At 36.2% G+C, this 23,768-nt stretch overlaps 1 protein-coding gene across 1 annotated transcript in view; it reads left to right on the plus strand.

Annotated features, from left to right (window-relative positions):
* LOC113038507 (sodium/calcium exchanger 1-like) overlaps positions 1-23,768 on the plus strand; it is a 77,406-nt gene that overhangs the window by 20,748 nt on the left and 32,890 nt on the right. The window contains exons 3-4 of the mRNA XM_026195986.1: positions 8,235-9,609; positions 10,865-11,379. Coding sequence (XP_026051771.1) covers positions 8,293-9,609; positions 10,865-11,379 — 1,832 coding nt within the window. The 5' untranslated portion in view covers positions 8,235-8,292. The remainder of the gene's footprint in view (positions 1-8,234; positions 9,610-10,864; positions 11,380-23,768) is intronic.

Consider the following 23,768-nt stretch of genomic DNA (forward strand, 5'->3'; position numbering starts at 1 on the left):
TATTTATAAGTGAGTCTTTGAGTCAATTATGCAACCGACAATGAGTGTCTTTACAAGTGATTTAATCAGTTACACAATCGATTGGTGCAAACACACTGATTAATTCAGGAACAAATCATGGGACTGTTGTTAGAAATAAGTCATTGAATCATCTGCACCACTGATTCATTCACACTCACTGATTTATTCACATGCTCCTCTATTCTGTGTTTTATTTTCTGTTGTGTTTCTGCAGACCAATATCGACAAAGAAATTACAAACATTGTGTTTGGAATGTAAGGGATGTGATATTAGTTTACTGAAATGTATAAAAAAGCAACCTCTCACATGTTGTCGTATACTAAATATTTGTGTTGACATTCAGGTGCAGTATTCTTGCACGTTATAATGATAAACCATAAGCTGAAAGATCATGATGAGCTTGTTCAGTCAAATATACTGTAACTGTCAAATATAACTATCATATATAACAGTTTGTTTGTGTGTGTTCATACGTGTGCAGATAGAGTGTCAGAGCAGATGTACTGAGAGCTCTGTTGTTGTTATGGGAATTGGCCACAGCTACTACAGTCACTGGTAGAATCCCCAGTAGGCTCCACACAGCAGATCATAAAGCCTGAGAGCTAAACACTGCATTTGTAGATCAGACTGGCCACACACACTCAAAACAACATCTTGACAGATGTCTTTGAGAAGATCCAAACTGTGCATGTGAAGTTAATTAGATGTTTTTTTTTTTGCCAAGAACTATTAGCTGGCTTGATGTATTTTTCAATAATGATCTGATGTGTGTCAGAATTAAAGAATTAAATACTTTTATCTAATTAGGCTACTTTATAAGCCCTAAGGAAATAAGTTAGCTCTTTCTTTCCTCACGCATTTAAATAACAACCAGTTACTTTGTAGACCAGTAATTATTAAATTATGAACCATTTTATAATTCATATGAAATGCCAAAATAGTTCAATACTGTGCAACTTGAACTGGGAAAATGTATGATTTTTTTTTTTTTTCAGTGACAGTTTTTGTTAGGTTTAGGATTGTGATTGTATGTTTTTCTACAAACCTTGAACACATTTTATTCATATTTAAAATACAGTTTTCATTAGAACAGGTTGGCATAGAAAATATGTTCACCAGCAAAACAAACAACTGGTTATTAGTCGACATGAATGCATTTACAAAACCATTTTGGAATAATAATAATAAGAGTATATATATATATATATATATATATATATATATATATATATATATATATATATATATATATATATATAATTTATGCTTGTTTAATAATAAGGCTGTACATCAAACATACAGTAAAAATAGTAATATTATGAAACATTATTACAATTTAAAATAACTGTTCTCTACTGTAGTATATTTTAAAATGCAATTTATTCCTATGCTGACAGCTGTATTTTCAGCAGAAATAATAATAATTAATAAAGTAATCATTAATAATATATAAAATACATTTAAGTATATAAGACTTCTTTCAAAAACATGAAAAAAACTTAAATTATTCCAATCTTTTGACTGGTAGTTAGGGGAGGGTGATATGACAAAATAGCATAACACAATTTTGTTGTAGTTTTTTTTTTCAGAAATATCACGATTTACGATTTTCTTGATTAATATCAAGATTCTTTGTCATGTCGGTTTCACTATTTTGCAAGTTGTCTGAGCATTACAGCTGAACTAATTTCCCTATTTTAAAAACAAAGCTTTTCAAGGTAACAAAAATGAAAAATGAAAAATAATGGCAGTCATTTAGGCTAAAGTGTGGAAAGGTTAAAATCTGTCATTATTTTGTCTCTGTTTATGCAAAATAAGGACAAAGCTACAAATACACATAATATAGAAATAAAACAAACAGTGCTTTATTTTTTCATTGACAGTAGGTGTATTTACCAGGAGCTCTCAAGAAATTTAATGAACATATATAAAAATAAAACACTATATACATCAATTATTCATTGACTCTTATGTAAAAAGCAACTGTATTAAAGTTCTTCAGTCAAGAGCCTTGAGAATTTTTCTCTGTGTGTTTTGTTTTATTACTGTTATAGGGATAGCTCACCTCAAAATGACAATTCTGTCATTATTTGCTCACTCACGAGTTTGTTTGTCTGGGGTGTGGTTAGTTTCAAGTGAATGCTCAAAATATTTGGGTAATACTTTACTATAATGAACTAACACTTTAATACACTTTAATGCATTAACTAACATTAACTAATGGAACCTTATTGTAAAGTGTTACAATAATTTTTTTATTAAAGCATAAGCCCATACATTCACAAAAACACTGTTAAATAAAAAATAAAAGCAAGCAAGTGTGTATGATTTGGCATGGCAGCCAATACAAATAATTAATTACCATTTCCATAAATCCTGCATTTGGACCAGGCTTGGTAGGAGAATCACATGACTCTGTGCTTCTGAAATTATTATCTTTTTCTATTTAGTGTACTAGTTGGCTATCTTGACGTACGTGGCCTCTTGGCTTTATTTGAATTCCGAATATATTATTGTCTACAGCAAGGGAGTGCTCCCTTGAAATTTATTAAAAACTGTCACACATTTATCACGATCTCACAAAGTTCAGTTTTAACCAATGAATGTGACCACACAATGAAACCTATTTTTAATGAAGTTACGAGCTTGATGGAACTCAGCAACAAAGATGTCTGTTGCTCACCTCTGTGATTAATGCATTGTAAAATAATTTTAGGCTTTCCAAAGCAGAAGGGAAGATACACTAGATTGTTTGCAAAATCTATTTTGCTATTCTATTATTATGAAGAAAACAGATCCTAGACCAGGAGTTATGGGCAGCTTTTCCATTCTAGAAGCAATTAATTAGACTATTATACACTATGAGTTAGAATATTGTACACGTTAAACTAAAGTCCGCCCAGCCCACTCGTTCTGGAAAGAGGGCACAGGGATGTCAGCGGTGGGGGGCGGAGCCCCCTCTGGAGCCGGGCCTGCCCCACTATCAAAGTCAACAGGGACCAACTACTGGTTGCCCACATTTTTCAAAATATCTTCTTTTGTATTCAGCACAATAAATAAATAAATACTGATTTGGTACAACATGTGAGTGAATAAATAATGACAGAAATATTTTTTTGTGGGTGAACTATCCCTTTAATGACAATTTTTATAAATTCTAATGTTTTCTTAATTATAATCACGTTAAATACATATTCAGTTGCATTAAACATATTTTATGACATCCAAATCTGGTTCTTGTCTAAAAAGACTTATTTATTATGGTTGTAGTTAATACATTTGGCTGGTTCACCCTCCGTCTATGATCGGCAGCATTCTTGTGTACTGTTCCTTTAATACCTGCGCGCATCCATTTTTCTCTCAACTGTTTATTTTCACTTTAGACATAACCAACTTTTTATATGTAATCCTTGTGTGTTTTAGACAGTGTTAGCTCAATCAGATACAAAAGATGAATTAATCCAGTAATCAGGCGCTGTAGCACGATACTATGATTAAAATAAATTAATCAATCAAAATCAGATTGTGGATGCATTTTAATCGTCCACGAAAAAAAAATCGCCAAAAATCAGTTGGCTAACCAGGGAAGTCTTGTTGGTTAAAAGAGAGTAAATTTAATCAGGTTTAGGGATGTTATGAAGCCAGAAAAATCTTATATTCATCTCCTACAGCATCAGAGACCATGCATTATTATGCTGTTATAGTCAGTGTGTTCATGAATCCTTTAGGCCATCAAGAGTAGCTCATACTGTGTTGTGTGTTCCTTTTCCTCAGGCTTGCTCATATAACTGAGGGCTTTGTAGTGCTGCTCGCTGCTCCGTTTGCCTCGTGCCCCACCACTAAACATGCTGCTGTGATGTGGATGCTCTGCATATGCCAATTAATGCCATCAGACTCTTGATTGATGTGTCCATCAATTGTAGATCCCTCTAACACTCTGCCTGCAGGATCGCAACTGCAGCCGCCCCGCTGCCATGCAGCGCTGTGGTCTGTTCTGCTGCTCAAGCTGACTGCAGGCTGATATCTTTGCATGTTGTTCAGAGCTCCATTTGCTTGCTTGCTTACTCTGTCATGGGAAATTAATAAGATACAGTCCAAATGGTGTGTGAGATATGCCCTCATCCTTGATGGGCACTATTGGCTGAGAGCATGCGCTAAGGGCTCAGGGAACAGCCTTGATGCTATTTATAGGCCTGGCATCGTGTGTGGCAATAGTGGGGGAGCACGCTTGATGCCAAGTGCATGATTTGTGCCCAGGGGTGTGTGGAAGGGGCAGGGTGAACATGCTTATGTCATCAACTCGTTAAAAGAGTACTGTGAAAGGTCACTTAATGTTTGTGAGGGGCTGTCAATTGATTAAAAAAATTAAGTTTGATTAATTATATGATTACATGCCAATTAATAAACCTTAGTTAATCACATACATCAATATTTGATGATAAAAGCACTTAATAAAGATCATTGAATGCCATTATGGCTTTATATGCCTTATTATAAGTTATATCCATCTTATTTTGAAATATGGAAGTAAGCTATTTTCAAAATCCTCAAGACTTCAGATACATTAGCTGCTATAGGCATACATATAAAGTAAGAATAATTAAGTGCAGTTAATGGTAAAACTTGTGCTACCAGCCAGTGTGTTTATTATGATAATTAAAGTGATTTAATAACAAAAAACAGTTTGGAATATCAAGCAACATAATGAGCTTTTCCAATTTCCCAATTTTATTTGCTGTCTTGTGTCAGTAGTAGCACAACAAAAACAGCAAATAAAATGGTTATTGTTACAATTAATACAAATAAATGAAATGTAATTGTTCCCATTGTTGTGATTCCCAGTGTGTGACTTCAGCATATTACCACAATTTGTTTAAGGCTTATATTAACCCAGTTATAAACCTTTGAAGATATTTATGAAAAATAAATTTTACAAAAGCTCATTGATAAACACAAGCACGATAAAAACATAAAAAAACCCCACAAATGATTCCTTTAATAAGAAGATAGATTAGGTTCTGTAAGCAGCCCATTTATTACTTTTCTTCCCTTGAAACCAAATTACTCTGATTTCATATTGCATTGCTGCTGAAACAGGAAGAAAATCATAGTAATTTAAAAGAAGTTCCAAGTGCCCAAACAAAAAGAAAGGCTAATCACTTTAATGGTTATAAAAAAAAAAATAAAAAATAAAAAAAAAACATTTTAGAAATGAAGTGAATGCATCGAGTGAATGCAACTAGAGAAAGATAACTACATACAGTACATGGAGGAAATGAGTGAAAATTCTATTAAAGGAGTCATGTGACGCTGTTTTAAAGATCATTATTTGGTGTATTTGGTGTAACAGAAAATGTTGACACATGCTTTAATGTTCAAAAAACACATTATTTTTCAAAAACTGTACAATATTGTAGGTCCTCTATGCCCCGCCTCTCTCAAATGTGTAGTTTTCTACAAAGACCCTCCGTCTGACAAGCGCAGTCTGCTCTGATTGGCCAACAGACCCAGTGCATTATGATTGACAGAACACCACAAGCACTCGTCGGAAATGTAACGGCCCTTTCCATAATCGGCAGCTTCATCTTTCAAAATAAAGAAACTTAATAATGTCCTTAATTTTACCATCAGTTCAAGCTCGAAAGGGGAACAGAGTGGCGTGAAAGACACAGTGAAGAAGCTCATATGTGTTTGCAGTACACAAGCCACGGACGGTTAGGACAGTTGACTCTACTGTGTAACCCTGTCTCTCTCTCTCTCACACACACACACACACACACACACATGCACGGGCATGCACGGGCACAAACACATGACACACAAAACTCTGCATACTTATGCATTCTTACGGCATTACGCAAATATTTCCACACGGTGACGTAGACATGTGGGGACGTGTTTTTGAATGAGCCATTTTATGAGGGCATGCCATAGTCTTAACTTTGATAAAGAATATCTCTTTGGATTTGAGACTTTAGTCTTTGCAACTTTACAGATCTTCTTTATGCACCAAGTGCTTGTAAAACTCCAAAGAGAAATGAAACACTGATATCGCATCATATGACCCCTTTAAGACTTCAAGATCTTCTTCTGTTGTTACCAACATATTAGTTCACTGCTACCTCTCACTGGTTTATTAATGTCATTGGATCATTTGTGGCTACTTGAATATTTTATGCAAGTGTCACTCAAAACGGTAAGTAAATTGTTTTATCTGTCTTGAAAGTAACTGTAATTTAATAAAACCTTGTATGTATAACAACTAAGTAAAGATTACTAATTAAATCTAAGCAAGATAAACTATTGGATTTGACATTGTGGAGTTTTTCTTTAATATAGAATATTTTTTTATGATGGTGCAGTAGTTCTTTGTAGGAGAGCTCTTTGTCTGTAGAGCTATAGAGCATGCCTTTTTTTCTCAATAAAGCAGGCAAACAGTTTTTTTTTTGTTTTGTGTGCATGTCTGTTAGTTAATGTGAAGAAGGTTTATAAAGTACACGAATGTAAGTATGGTGGCCTTAATCATTGCATGAGAAAAAGAATGCATTGCCGGAAGTAGAGAAGATGACTTCATAGCCTTCAATGAAATAAATTCCTTGCCCCTTTAATGCCCTGCAAAAAAAAATCTTTACACCACTATGAATGATTTGATATAACATGTCAACAAGTTTTATTAGATTTTTTTCCCCATGGAAACAAATCTCAAATCTTTCACATGTGACTAAGAGGTTAAACTCAAAGGAATACAATATAAAATAGATAAGGTCTTACTTTTACAATATATGAAGTATTGTTCCATTTAATGGTCAGATGAGTACAGTTTGTCAGGAATGATGATATTGTTATAGGGTTGACTAGCTTGTGCTCTCTGAGATGCAACTCTTCTAAGAGTTCATATGTTATTAGTTCATCCAGTCTTTCCTAATGTTGGGATCAGAACGAAGGCAATACAAACACAGTTTTTCTTGTTCATCTTGTTTGTTTTCAGAGCATCTGTATCGTTTGGTTTCTGAGTAGACCTGCGTTTGCGACTCTTGTCATTTACCTACTATATTGTTAAACAGGCAGCGATGTAGAAGCAGACATTGATCTTCTTCTGCAGAGGCAGTGTTAAGCTACACTATTTAGTCATAGACTTGTACATTCTAACAAGAGTTTTGAGTACTGAAAAATACATTGTTTTTATAGTAGTTCAACCTCTTATATGTTAAAAGATCAATGGAATTTTGATGTCTCAGTTCATAACCTTTAATTTAGTTATTTATATTTAGTTTGGGTCCCACCAGTCATTTCTTTTTCCTGCTTCCAGCACACGAATCACTATCATCTCACTGTCACCCAGCAATTAAAAGCTTCACTCAGTTGCGTCAGGTCCCGCGGTAATGCAGACTTCTACTTTGAAGCTGTTTTTAAAGGGTTACTCCACTCCAAAATGAAATTTTTGTCATGAATTACTTACCCCCATGTCGTTCTAAACATGTGAAAGCTTAGTTTGTCTTCAGACATTGACATTGTCAGAATAGTCCATCTGCCATCAGTGGTTCAACCATAACATTACAAAGTGATCAAGAATACTTTCTGTAATCAAAGAAAACAAAATAATGACTTTATTCAACAATTTGTCTCCTCTGTGTATCTCTACATCGCCGTAGCACCATTTTGGAGAATATCCGCTGGACGCAAACTGCGTACGCTATTCTGTGTCAGCCACATCACAAGGATATGTTTTCTACGTGTATTAACTCTTTGATGTGAACGAAAACCGTGCATCCATGCAGCGCGGCTGACACAGAAGAGCGTATGCTGCCTGCTTAGACAGAGGAGATGAATTGTTGAATAAAGTCATTGTTTTTGTTTTATTCGTGTACAAAAATAATTCTCGTCGCTTTATAACGTTACGGTTGGACCACTGATGGCAGATGTACTATTCTGACAATGCTTTTCATACTTTTCTGGACCTTGACAGTGTAATTTACTTGGTAGTCACAAGCCTCTCGGTTTTCATCCAAAATATCTTAAATTGTGTTCCGAAGATAAACTAATCTTTTACATGTTTGGAACGACATGGGGGTAAGTTATTAATGACAAAATTTTCATTTTTGGGGTGGATTATCCCTTTAATGTGAATGTTATATTTAGATACAATTAACAGTTTCTTTTTGAATTGTCATTCTCACCCATGCAAATATTCTGCTGCTTTTGTGTGTTACAGAGGTTTATTGATCGTCATCTCTGCGACTGGTGGACACAGTTACTGCTACACTGCCACCATGCTTCATTTGCGCCTTCCGTCAACCCCTTTCTCCTTAACTCCTTGCCTTTCCTTTCTCCTCCTCCTGATCTTCCTCTTGGGGCTCGCCCATCTCTCTCAGGCCAGTGGCGAGGCATCCCACAGCAGCCCGGGGAACTGTTCAGGGGAGGACAGCTGCTCTGAGGGTGTCGTCCTGCCCGTATGGAACCCCCAAAACCCCTCTGTAGGCGACAAGGTGGCACGTGCCATCGTCTACTTTGTGGCGCTCATCTACATGTTCTTGGGCATGTCCATCATCGCCGACCGGTTCATGTCATCCATTGAGGTGATTACATCTCAAGAGAAGGAGATAACGATCAAGAAACCCAATGGAGAGACCACCACTGCGACCGTACGCATCTGGAATGAGACAGTCTCCAACTTGACCCTCATGGCTTTGGGATCATCGGCCCCTGAGATCCTGTTATCTGTGATTGAGGTCTGTGGACACAAGTTTGAGGCTGGTCACCTGGGCCCGAGCACAATTGTGGGTAGCGCTGCCTTCAACATGTTCATCATCATCGCCATCTGTGTTTACGTGGTCCCAGATGGTGAGGTACGCAAAATCAAGCACTTGAGGGTCTTCTTTGTGACTGCAGCCTGGAGCATGTTCGCCTACATTTGGCTCTACATGATCCTCTCTGTCTTTTCTCCTGGTGTGGTGGAAGTTTGGGAGGCTGTGCTTACTTTCCTCTTCTTTCCACTCTGTGTGGTTCAGGCCTGGATCGCTGACCGTCGTTTGCTCTTTTACAAATATGTCCACAAGCGCTACCGTGCTGACAAGAACCGTGGCATCATCATTGAGACGGAGGGAGATGGCATGTTCACCAAGATGGATATGGAGATGGATGGCCAAGGTACCAATTCCCATCACAAGGAGGCACTTGATGGGATGCTGGCTGGGGTGGAGGAAGGAGGTGGTGGAGGGGAAGAAGAGGAGGCGAGGAGGGAGATGGCTCGTACGTTGAAGGAACTCAAGCAAAGACACCCAGAGAAGGACATGGAGCAGCTAATCGAGATGGCCAACTATCAAGTGCTGGTGCAACAGCAGAAGAGTCGAGCTTTCTATCGGATCCAGGCTACTCGCATGATGATCGGAGCAGGGAACATCCTCAAGAAGCATGCTGCAGACCAAGCCAGGAAGGTGGTGAGCTGCCATGAGGCCAATGCCCAAGAAGAAGACCCTCACACCATCTACCTGGAATTTGAGCCCTCTCATTATCAGTGCTTTGAGAACTGTGGCTCTTTAAAACTCTCTGTGACCCGACATGGTGGAGACAGCGGCTGCACTGTCAAGGTAATGATTCTGCTGTCTTTACTCAACAGTACTGTGATTACATTGCTGTGATTGTACTTTAATTATATGGATGTGATATCATTTTGAGGTCAGAAACCTACACGATTCTCAACAATGAGGATGTACTCTCAGAGATATTTTAAATAATTACAGCACTTAGGAGATGAGCAATGAAATTACACTGTTTTAACAGATTTCAGATTAGTTCATTTTATTATTTAAACCTTTCAATTATGAAGTTTACCACAGAAAAATTTGATTCAATTATTTTAAGTGGTGTTGATGAGGGTGAAATATACTATATTTTTATTAATATTAATAATACCACATAGACTAATAATTCAGTAAAAAGGATAATTTTGTTGTTATTTATTCCATATGATTTTGTATTGTTATTATATGATTAAATAAAAAATCATAAACCAAATAATAATTGTGACCCTGGACCACAAAACCAGTCATAAGGGTACATTTTCTGAAATCGAGATTTATACATAATCTGAAATCTGAATAAATAATCTTCCCATTGATGTCTATTTTATGATAATATTTGGCAGAGATACACATATTTGAAAATCTGAGGCTGCAAAAAAATCTAAATATTGAGAAAATCACCTTTAAAGTTGCCCAAATTAAGTCCTTATCGTTGCATATCAGTAATGGAAAAATAGCTTTTTTATATATTTATGGTAGGAAATTTACTAAATGTCTTCATGAACCATGATCTTTACTTCATATCCTAATGATTTTTGGCATAAAAGTAAAATCAATAATACTGACCCACACAATGTATTGTTGGCTATTGCTACAAATATACCTGTGCTACTTATGACTGGTTTTGTAGTCCAGAGTCTCAATTATTAGAAATGAATACAATAACTATTGTGTTATTATTATGTGATGTGATCAGTAAAAATAAGTTATCATTAATTTGAATATTATTATATGCGGTATAACAACAATGCAGCTTAATAATTAATGTATAATATGTCAATATCTATGATGTTGTTATTATTATATAATATTATTAATATTTATAGTTTATTTTTTATTAATATTGTTATTAATAATGTATTATTATTATTGTTATTATCGTTGGAATCTTTAAATCTCTGCAAAAGGTTACATTATAACAGACTCTATGTATAAGATCCCCCTCCCCATACGGTTACTGTACCTCTTCTGAATATAAAAAGATAGCATTGCTTCCTCAGCACTTTAGCTGTGTGACCGTGAAAACTGTTCCTGTGTCTAGGTTGACTATCGCACAGAGGATGGCACTGCCAACGCAGGATCAGACTATGAATTTGCCGAGGGCACTCTGGTCTTTAAACCGGGTGAGACAGTGAAGGAACTGACAGTCGGCGTGATTGACGATGACATATTCGAAGAAGATGAGCATTTCTACGTAAATCTCAGCAACCCTCGTGTTGTCCACCGTGCCGAGGTCTCTGTCCTCGACCCTAATGCGGTGACTCCAGGCAACAGCATTATAGGGTCCAGCCACATTCCTCCCAAAGCTGCCCTAGGTAGCGCACACACTGCCACGGTGACCATTTACGATGACGACCACGCGGGAATCTTCACGTTCGAGAGCAATTCCACACGAGTGAGCGAAAGTGTGGGCATCATGCAGGTAAAGGTCCACAGAACATCTGGAGCAAGGGGGAAGGTGGCAGTACCGTATCACACTACCGAGGGAACCGCCAAAGCTGGTGAAGACTATGAAGAGGTGGCTGGCAAACTGGAGTTCCTCAATGATGAGACCATGTAAGTTAAATATTCTTACTTGAATATAATTTTTTCAAATGTGCATGGGCAGATTTCAATCAGACAAAAGGCTCTGTCACCACCAACACTGATCGAGCCAGATGTTTGCACAGAGCAGATTTTTTTGTGTTTAAATAAGCAAAACTGAATCAAGCCATTCTTGTTATTAAAAATTTAGCGCAAAGCTGTGCTCCAATCTGCATACTTCTATTCTTGACTAGAGATTGCATAATTACGCATTACGTGAGATCTGGGACAAACTTAAAATTGTGTTTTGACACACAATAGCAAAATATAGGTGACAAGCTAGACAGTTGTTTATTAATATTTCATTATTATTCAAATCTTTGGGGGCTGTGTCTCCTCATTTCAAACCTATCACAGTGTCAGTGACAAATGCAAATTGGTAAGCAGTCCTTGTATCTGATTTCTTTTTGTAGTGTTCTTTCATGCACGTACAAGAATGTTTCAATCACAGATCGGCAGTTAAAGTAAGATGATGTACCCTCATGACCTGGAATGATAAGAGTTTACATGGATTACAGGCTCCAATGCTAAGAACCGAAACTCACATAGATAAGAGCTAGGCAGAAGGAAATCTATAAGTCACACATACAGAAGGAAGAAACCAGGGATAATGTTCAAAAGATGTGTGAAGTCTGGAAGGAAGCCAGAGAGGGGGAGATGGAGAACGATAAAGCTGCTGAGCTTTCTCTCAATCCTGAAGATCGATACTGACCTGCACATCAAGCACACCGCACTGCCTGCTGCAGATCTAAGGTGCGGAGGTCAACTGTAGAAAAGAACATGTTGGCAAAAGAGAGAGGGAGGCAGTTGTTGTAAACCGCTTGTCAGTTTGTGGGTAAATAACAGAAATAGACGTTGGGTGAACGTAGCATTGTAATTCATGGATGGACTACATTGACAGTGAGAAAAAAAGCTCATGCATCTCAAGATGGAGAAGTTCCAGTCACAAGTAGTATGCCCATTCAAACTGACAAACCCCTCAGATCCTTAAACCAAGTAGATAATGAATGCAGATTGAAGAAAAAAAAAGGTGTAAAACAGGACAGTGTGGTGGTGGTATAGTTTGTATTTACCTTGAAAAGGAATGGGATTCAAATCCAGACTTTTTTTTAAAAGGGGGGTTAAATGGTTAGTTCACCCAAAAATGAACAGTCTGTCATTAATTACTCACCCCTTTACTTCAGTGGTTTTCTGAAGCTACAAGAATACTTTTTGTGCACAAAGAAAACTTTCTGTCTTTGCAGGATCAGTAAGCTCTCGGATTTCATCAAAACTATCTTAATTTCTGTTATGAAGATAGGAACAAAGGACTTATGCACCCAGGCATGAGGGTGTGTATTTAATGCCAGAAGTTTTGGGAGAACTATCCCTTTTAAATTGGCTTGAAACACTATTATGGTAACCAAAGTCACCACTATTTCTAATAAACAGGTTTTAAATGTAGGGTAGCTTGCATCATAATCAAGAAACCTAATGCTCAATTTAAATTCTGCTCTGCTTATTAAAAGCGGCAGTAATGTTGCCCAGGCCATTTTAGTATGTCTATGTGCTGAAAAATGTTTTTTTGTTTTGTCCACTGCAAACCAAAGATGCATGCATGGATGGCAAAAAAAATTATAATTTTATCACTCTCTAGAAAAAAGGTTTGCATCATTTGACGGTCTGGCTACGTCTGAATATTAGATTAAAATTTCATCATGTTTCCTTGTGCATGCTAAATGTGTTTTTGCTTTTGGGCTTATCTCACCGCAGGCTCAAAACTGGTGCAGGTGCTCCCTCCAAAACAATATGCGCATGACGCCCATGATTCCTCTGGTTTGTAAGATTGGACAGGGAACAATATGACATTATGGAAGGGGAGCACAATGAATGAGAAATGAGAACAGGGACAGATGGAAGCATCGATCGAAGTTATTAGTTGTAAAGAGAGCAGCGAAATGAAGAGAGGCATATTGGTGTGCAAGGCATCATGGGATGGACAGAATTAAACCATGATGTGATGATAAAGCACAAGCTATAATTCACAGAGGAGGAAAGAGGGAGATAAAGAGAGAGAGAAGAGGTGAGAGGGAGGTGTGTGGGTGGAAGGGAAGGTAGAACGAGTGAGGCATGAGAGATGAGGGTGATTTGTTTGATCAGTTCACTCATACTGTTCAGTGTGTTGAGCAACTAGAGAGGGTTACAGAAGTCAAGCACTGTGTAGGAGTGTGTGTGTGTGTGTGTACGTGTGTGTGTGTGTATGTGCGTGTTTTACATGAAATGTGTGAGTATTTTTGGAGGTGGGTGTGCCACGTATGAGCTTTTGCGTGTTCAGAAGTGGAAAATGAGAACTGGGGAAAAAAATTTGGTGAATAGGAATGCATCAGTATTAACATTCTGGGTAAAACAGATAAACTGATGATTAATGTTGATTATAATAAATATGCCTTCCAAAATATTACTTTAACCTCAATTCAACTTTCAAATTTCATATTTTCAACATTCCAACGATTTTACCTTGTTCATTTGTGTTGTGTTTTTTATTTAAAGTTTTTTAAAATAATTATTATTAATTTATACTAGTGCTGTCAAATAATTAATTAAAAAACACAAAATATTTTTTTTCACATAATATATGTGTGTGTACTGTGCTTATTTATCATGTATACACAAAAACAAACATATGCATGTATATATTTAAGAAAAATATGTAACGTTTATATTTTAAATATATTTATGTATAATATACATTTTATGACTATAAATATATACATGTAAATATTTTCAAAATATATACTGTATGTGTTTGTCTTTATATATATATACATAATAAATATGTACAGTACACACACATATATTGAGTAAACAAAAACTTTTATTTTGGATGCATTTAATCATTTGACAACACTAATTCATATGTTAAAATGTGAATGTGTATGCTTATTGACACATTGTCATTATGTAAACAGGAAGTTAGTAAATCGACTAATGTAATGTAAGTCTATTCTTTCCAGTTAATTTCAAATAAGACATAACCGTAAAATGACTTGCGGTTCATTAAGGGAGTGAAATTCACTGATTCACTTTTTGCCTGACTAAAGTTTAAAGTTGGCATGAAATGGAAATTCACCCTATATATTTTCTAAATGCATTATTGATCTTTTTGCAAATGATTCATCCATCATCCATCATCCATGTCATTTTAAAATGTTTTTAACATTGTAATTTTGTATCAAAATGCTATATCTCAATCTTTCAGTGAAACGACAGTTCTCTCTGGTGACATTTCCTTTTCAGTAATCTGTTTCTCTCAGTTGTACATCACAATACAGAAGAAAAGCTCTGTTACTACATCAATTAAATCTTGGTTCTTAATTATTGTTGCATATTTTCAACCACTTTAGTTGTGGTCTTTAACCCTATATGGCAATTAACAGGTAAATCAGTATTGAATGGTTAGTTCACCCAAAAATAATAATGTCATTAATAACTCATGTCATGTCGTTCCAAACCCGTAAGAGCTTCATTCATCTTCTGAACACAAATTAAGATATTTTTGATGAAATCTGAGAGCTTTCTTACCCTGCATAGAAACATGGTACTCCCCTGAATGGCAGCAGATTAACCCGATAAAGCAATAATCATTAAATAACATCATTATATATTTTTCTCTGCCCACAAAAAATCTTCCTGCAGCATCATAAAATTGAGGTTGAACCACTGATGTCACATGGACTATTTTAACAATGTACTTACTGCCTTTCGGGGCCTTGAATGTGTCAGTTGATGTTTATGCAGGGTCAGAAAGCTCTTGTATTTCATCAAAAATATCTTTATTTGTGTTCCTGAAAATGAACAAAGGTCTGCAGGTTTGGAACGACAAGAGGGTGAGTAATTAATAAACTTTTTGGTGAACTATTCCTTTAAAGCAAAGTATTGTTTGGTTAAAATAAATGTAAGAAACCCAAATCGTTCAGTGAAATCATGGGAGTCGATGAATTTCCTGACAATTCCCATCCCAAGATATGTGTGAGTGTGATCACTCCTGAGAGCATGTTGGAGGTGGTCTGGAATTGTGTATAGTGTGTCTGTGTGGGTGGATGAGTGAATTTGACTCCAGATATGTTTCTCTTAGCTTGTGCATATATGTTTCTATTGCCTGCATTCATACTCAAAACATGTATGCACACGTGTGGAAATAAATGCATGTAAGGGTCTGTTTTTGAGGTTATATCTATATATTTATAAGATCCATAGCTTATTTTGTATCCTTTGAATGTGTTTTGTGGTTTGAATGTCTGTATTCATTTGTGTGCTTTTGTTTGTATGCATATGAGTGTGTTTGTCAGTGGATTTCTGCTGATCAGACAGCCTTAACCGCTTCTGCCAAACAGCACAACAGAAGCTTAACTCTTATTCCCACTGCAGTCACAATTTCAGACAACTGACACCCAACAGCGGCAGACCAGGAGATTCTTGGTATTTGTTTGTGTGTGTGCATGAAACTGTAAAGTGGTCCTAATGAGGAACTTTAGAGACTGTGTATTCATTGCCATTAAAAAAGAATGACATATAGGAAGAATTTTCAACACTCTCAGTACCCTGAGCTCCGACTGCGGGCTGATCCATCCGCCCTCTCCCCCGCACCCACTGCGTGTGTTTATGTGACTGGTTGTGTTATTTTCCTGTTTGTTCTGCTATTCTCATATGAAGATGATAATCCGTGCCAAAGAAAATTGAGTTGAAGCGGTGTGAAGTGGGCTATGAGTGTACTTATGTAAGCGCTGCTCTCAGAACAGGCGGGAAACATGCACACGGCAGAGGCTTACATGATGATCAGTGTGAGTAAAGAAAAGAGTGAATCGATACGAGCGGGATCCACTGGCTCTGAGTTTGTGGGGTGTGACGAATCGATAGTGACCCAGCCTTCTGACACAAACAATCTGCATGCTGAACATCCCCAACGATTTAAACATGTGGGAAAGCCTTAGAACCATATTCAGACACAGATTCTGAAATGATTCATCGTCAGAATGCCTGCCAAATCATTTTATGGGGTATCGATTTTAATTAATTTATTTGAATTCATTTGAATATTATTTTAAACTCTTTTAGGTTATAACACATATTCTGGTGTCTAGAAAATAACATTGCTCATCCAAATATGTATAATTCTGTCTGACTTTATTTGTTATGTTGGACACTTATTATCACTATCACACTTATTAACACTTATTATTATTAAAGATATTTATCTTTTAGCTGCAAATCTACATATTAGAATGATATCTGAAGGATCATGTGACACTGAAGACTGAAATAATGACTGCTGAAAATTCAGCTTTGCAGATCATACCGACCCCAAACTTATAAATGCAAGAGTACTTCAAAAATAGTGCCACAGCAATAAAAAAAACAAAATCAAAATAAATGAAAATAAAAACGTCTGGAAAAGAGCTGCTTGCATATTCTGCTATATAACTCTATTTGTGTGAAAAAGGAATTCATAATGGTTCATGAGGGTAAATGGTAGGGATGTACTGATACCACTTTTTCCATTATTCGCCTGATACCGATACTTTTATTTTTGGTACTTACCGATACAGAGTACTGATACTGATATTTTTATAGCATTTGTAAATGTTTTAAATATTGGGTTCAGAAACCAAAAGAGGATGTATAATGTTAGCTGGTTAACTTAATTTATTAAATAGATACAGTCAAAACAAAATTTATTCAGACATCTTCAACATTTCACATTATCAAAGTTTATTCTCTATAGTTTAGAAGATGGTGACAAAATATTTTAAGAACTCAGGGTTAAACTGTGTCAGAACAAATTCAGCGTGATAATGTTAGATAACTTTGATAGACAGGTATGTAATGGATTACAGTCAACCAAATATTATTCAGGGAGTTTAATTTATTTTGCTATCCTCACTTACATAAATTAACTATAGTGTCCTGCACCCACAAAGTAAAAACAAATATAAAATTATATCTGGTCTCTAAATAATTTTTGCTTTGACTGTGTATGCTCAGTTTATTTTCACACTTAATTATACCCAATGAAATTTATTTTACAAATTTTTGTTACCTTCTTTGTTAATTTTGTTTTGCTCTATGGTTCATCATCTTTAATTTAATAGCATTAGAACTGCTCCATTACAGTGGCTTAGTACTGTAATCACACGCTTTGCTGTAATGATGCAGGGAACCACTCGTTAAAAATCTCCTAACTGTGATATTTTCTCAAATAGAAGTCGTTTTTTTTTTTTTTTTTTTTTTTTTTTCTGAAACGTGCTGCGATTTATATTCCAAAGCCACTCGTATAATGCAGAAACACTCTAGCAAGCAAAATGCGCAACGCATGCATGTATCTGTACTGGTGCTGGTGCAGAATGAGAGGGACAAGTAGTAACATACTGCCTAGCATATTACACACAGGCTGCTAGATTCACTTTCGCCCAGAAAGTCGTGCATTCCTAAGGTTGAAAATAAATTATGTTTATAGTGAATGCTCCTATAAATGGTTTTATTTTTACAATTTAATTTAAATCTTAATGTGTGTGGTAAGTGAGTGAACATCAAAGATCACACAACAGAAGTGCGCCAGTGCTCTCTCTCTCTCCCTACTGTTAAGTATTGTTTTTGAAATACCCGACCAGATTACAAACTTTCCAGTGCTGAAATGCATTCATTCGACAAGCTTGCACATCTACGCCGCCACACGCTCAATCCACTCAGCGTGATTCATCAGCTCGGGCACGTAAGCTATGTAACATTACATACATTGCATACATATACTTCGTAGACATCCTTAATCTCTAATAACTCCATTCTGCTGTCTGTTGTTCTGTTGTCTGTTTCTTTGTCTCAATATTGCACTTACCACATGCTGTGTGGTATCGTCATTTGGTATCAGGGGATTTTATCGATTACGAATACAAGTACAGGAGCTCAGTATCGGGCCTGATACCGATGCCAATATTGGTGCATCCCTAGTAAATGGTGACAGAATTTTTATATGCATTTGCACCGTATCGAACATGAAGTGCTTCATGCATCAGTGTATGCATAAGAACAAAAATGTTTGTGGCTTAATAATTTACATTTTCTGTTGCCAACAGATAGAGAATGCAAGCTTTTTCTCTGACAGCTCAACTGAAGACAAAGCATCTTAGTGTCATTCTTTTCCTAAGATGGGGAAATTGAGATTAAATGGAGCAAATCTTTTCTCAAGACAGTGACAGCACTGATTATCATTTTGCTGGTTGCTCTTCTTGTTGAAAAAGTTCTTGCACTACTCAATCAACCTCACTTCCCTTCATAAAAACACAACTGGTGAACACAGAAGCCCTGCCAAGCTCATAATGTTTGAATGTCTCTGCTAATGCTGCCACCATAAGCTGTGGCTTTAAATTCACTCTAATTTAGAAAGCCTGTGATTCACCATCAGATTAGTGCATCTACAGTACAAGAAATTATATTCATTTAATCCTATAATATCTTGTTATTCACCTTCAATTTATCACTTAAAATATTTAATATGCAATCATACACTGGATTTTTAGTGGAAAATGGCCATCAGCACAGCTCAGCCAATCAGACAAAGTTATTCCAAGCATACATAAGCATAAAAATGAATTATCCATCAAATATCAGTTAGTAATGGTTACTAGTTTTACGGAAAACAATGTGCCTTCAGAAGAGCCATATTCTAACAAATTTACAAAATTTCCAAGCAATTATTATCAGGGGAACCAATACCAGTACTTTCATTAAATCCCAATTTCAGTTCATCTTAAAGGTACATACTAAGCATTTTCCTCCATTTGTTCACCCTCTTTCTCATGCATCTCGAAGCATATTTTCATCACTCCATCCATCTCCACGGGCATCAAAAAGTGAATAGGAGAGCTGTTTAATTTCACACTGTCTGCACAAATAGACCAGGATATAAACAAAGTGGGGAGCAGATCAATGAAAATGGAGGGCCGAAGGTTGTGAATGAATGTTTGAGTATGAATGGCTATACCAGTCTTTATTAACTTTAAGTTTGGTTAGGTACTTTTGAAAAATGTGTATGAAATCATGTTCACTCGTTTAAAATGCCAGTCATATCAGAAGCCAAAAAAATTCCATGATCACATGACCGTCTTAACAGGGTGCAATATCTTGCACAGCACCAGATGGAGTTAAATAATATCCCTCATATACAGGAAATAGGAAATAAATCTAAACTATTAAAGAATTTTCAGTGAAAGCTGAAATTTATTAAAGGGGCCATTGGATGCTACATGCACTTTTACAAGTTGTTTGAACTGAAATGTGTATTGGCAGTGTGTGTACACAACCACCCTATAATATGAGGGGCCATTTAGGCCTTAATTATTGAAAAGCCTCTTACAAACACTAGTGAAATGAAGAACACGGATTAACGCACCTGTTGTTGATGATTTGGATGGTTGGAGTTATCAATCTGAGGGTGTATCCGAATCCACTTGTGCTAGTGTAATGACAGGAAAATGTTCGGCACACCAGGGTGCATGGTCTAAACGGGTTGTCCCTTTTTTCTTAATGAGTAATGGGTGTTTTTTGGGCATAACGTTCAACAAACCAATCTGAGTTTCATCTCCCATCCCCTTTAAAAGCCAGTTGCGCTCGCACCATGGCGGGTTCAGTATTTACATGGCGGAATGTAATTTTTAAAAACATTTTGTGTGCTGCTGCGCATCCCTGTGTGTGTAATTAGCAAAATGTACACACGTTGTGCACTCTTTAAATAACAAAGAAGAAATATTGCGCCATACTTTAGACCAGGTTTATGGTGCAGTCTATTTTCAGTTCCTCAAAATATCAACACGCCTGAACACACCTCTTTTTTAGACCAAAAAAACAGCTTGTTTAAACACATTGTTTAAACAGCGAATGCATATGCGCCCATTTGTGCGCCCATGGGGGTCATGTTTAAACAATGTGGCACAGGACGGGAAATTAAGAACAACATCAGACTGAAACTAGCAAAAACACTTGCACCACACCTTGTATGTATGATAGGGCCCAAAGAAAATATTCCCACAGAGAGCAGCTCAGAAGAGAGGGGCAGGGTCAGCAGAGGTAATTTACATTTGCTATGAAAAGAGCTGTTTGTTACAAGGTAAAACGGGTGTGGCTTTAACCAAACTATGTTACAAACTTCTTTTTAAGACCCTAAAGAATCATATGGAGGTAAATCAGTAAATAAACTCGAGACATTCAAAATCTGAATATTAACATTCATATTTGTAAGTTGAAATTTACACTCACAGCTCTGATGTGAAAATCTTTCAATTTGCACATGCAGACAATTATCAAAACACCCGTGTTTTGAATTGGAAGTTGTTGATTAATAGTTACAAATGTGTAAAATTATATTCACACCAAGAAAATGATATACACAAATGTTTACGACATATTTACTTTGCACTTTACTTCAGTTTCGCTGCACAACGTCAAGTCGGCACTTACAACCTCTCAGATCTGCCAGTGCAAGTTCAAATCCTTTGTGTTGTATGCATCTTATGCATTTTATGTATCAGTTATTTGTAAAACACTGCAAACTATTTTCACTGATTATCCTTAGCTTTTACAAGATTTTAAGACACTAGATTCATCATCAGGTATTATCTGGAAAACAAATTATGCAACATCTTTCATATGTATATCCCACTGCATATCGCTGTACCAGAGTTGCAACATAACTCTGTTGTTTTTATTATTTTTATGTTTTGTAAAAATAATTTACACTTCTTCATTGGGGTAAATTCCTAATTTTCTTGTCATTAATGAACCTTTTTAAATGCAACATAAAAAAAGCTTATAAAAATCGAGGGTTTGATCATGTCTAAATGTACATTAAAAAGCAAAACCTAAAAAAATAAGCAGTTATGACCAACAATATTGTTTTGAGCAACTAGTGTAGCACTAAATGCATGTATTTATTAAACATCAATAAACAATAGCATTACATATGAATATTATCTTTCAGGCCACCAAATGCCTTTGCACTGGAGTTTAAAAACATTTCTCTATTTTAACCCTAAATACTACACTTATTGTAAAATAAATAATAAGCATATTAGAAAATTTTATATTTTAAATGGTCGTTCATGGATTCATGCACAATTATTGTGCATATTATTTAGTACCATAATCTCTTCAAATTAACTAAACAGGACTGAGCTAAAATGTAGTACAGTTATTTTATTGGTTAAAAGTTACACTTAAAGGGTTAGTTCATCCAAAAATAAAAATTATGTCATTAATAACTCACCCTCATGTAGTTCCAAACCCGTAAGACCTAAGTTCATCTTTGGGACACAGTTTAAGATATATTATATTTAGTCCGAGAGCTTTCCGTCCCTCCATTGAAGTTGTGTACGGTATACTGTCCATGTCCAGAAAGGTAAGGAAAACATCATCAAAATAGTCCATGTGGCATCAGAGGGTCAGTTAGAATTTGTTGAAGCATCGAAAATATTTTGGTCCAAAAATAACAACAATTATGACTTTATTCAACATTGTCTTCTCTTCCACGTCAGCAGTGTCTTACGTCAAATGTGTCACTGCAGTGTTGTGAAGGCACTTACAACAGACCCGAAGAGAAGACAATGCCTGTGGCTGAAGGTATAAAATATTTAATAAGGTAATAATTGAGACTCTTTACTAGCTTGCAACCTTTCCTGACCTCAGTTTTTCTCCCCTACCTCTATGTGTCTAGTATTTTTGTAAAAGGCCAAAGATAAGATGTAGGAATCAGGATTCTAAGAATCTGCTTGAGTGTGTTACCATAAGACGCTACTGAAGAGCTTTCTGCACAGAACAACTTGCAACTTCCCATAACCCAACAATTTCCTGTGAAAAAGAGATAGAGCTAGTGAGCAAAGAAGTGAGATCTAGTAATGAAGCCCAGCTGCTCTTATGTCCCCTCAAAACCCTGTGTTAGCATCCCAAACATATGGAGGCTCTTCTGTCACCTCTTCCGAAACATTCTGATTGTCATTTTCACCCCTATTCACACCCGAGCAAGCATCTGATGTTCAGGATGCTGTGACATCACTTTAGATTGAGGACTGTTTATCTGCAACTGTGTCACTGTGAACAAAGCACTTTGATTGGCTGGATGGTTTATGTAAAAGGGTTATTTTGTTGAGGAAAATGACTAATTTTAAGCGATGACCAGCTGGCAATGTCAGTGTTACCATCAAGCATGCCTTTGAATCTTTCTTTTCTTCCTACCTCCTTTGCTCTGCCTTCTCCCTCCTATCTCCATCCATCATCCCCCACCTCCTCGTCTCTGAATTATGAATTAACAGCATGGCACAATTATGATATTCTTGCCAGTACTTTGAAGGTGGGGGAAGAACAATGCCGTGAGAGCATAGTTTCTATTTTAATTTATCAGGGGCATAGCGTAAGTGTCTCAGATTTAACGTTATCATCCCTCTGTTTTCCTCTCTCTATTTTTTTAAATGAAGATAATCATATGGCTTACCTCAATTGGCCTATTACTTCAGAGTCTTGTTTTAGATTTGAAGTAGAGCAATTTCCCAGACATAAATGTAATTAGATTGTTTAGTGCTTTGACTTCAAAAGCACCATTATCTTATGAAATCAAGCTTAAACAGCTTTGAAGGAAAGGTTTGAAAGGATTTACAGGCTCAGCTGTATAAGCTTTGTTTCATTACAGCTGAGTATGTACATTCATAAAGAAAAACCTTCATAGAAATGTTTTGTACTAAATATTATCTTTTGTTGTAATTTGTGTTCTCATGTCATTCATAACTCATAATATTACTTTGTGTTGATACTTTGGTTGTACAGTAACTAGGGTTTATTTGTGTTGCCTTTCTATGGACTTGAACCAGTCTAGCCATTCACCTCTGATCTCTGGCATCAACAAGGCATTTTCGCCCACAGAACTGCTGTTCACTGATTTTTTTCTTTCTTTTTGGACCACTCTCTGTAAAGTCTAGAGATGGTTGTGCATGAAAATCCCAGTAGATCATCAGTCTCTGAAATACTCAATTCAGCCTGTCTGGCACTAACAGCCATGCAATATTCAAAGTCACCTTATCTTCTTATCTCAAATCACCTTTCTTCTCTATTCTGATGCTCAGTTTGAACTTTAGCACATTTGCTTGACCACATCTACAGTACATGCTTAAATTCATTGAGTTGCTGCTTCATACTAAGTTTACTTTAAATTTGCATGTTTACTTCACATTTTGAAAGTGTTTGCAGAATACTTAGAACAAAATAAATATATTTCAAATGCATTTCAGTATATATATTTTAAGTCATTATTGCACACACACATTTCTGTCATGACATTTCTGTCT

Source organism: Carassius auratus, chromosome 21, assembly GCF_003368295.1.
Source record: "Carassius auratus strain Wakin chromosome 21, ASM336829v1, whole genome shotgun sequence".
Lineage (NCBI taxonomy): Eukaryota > Metazoa > Chordata > Actinopteri > Cypriniformes > Cyprinidae > Carassius > Carassius auratus.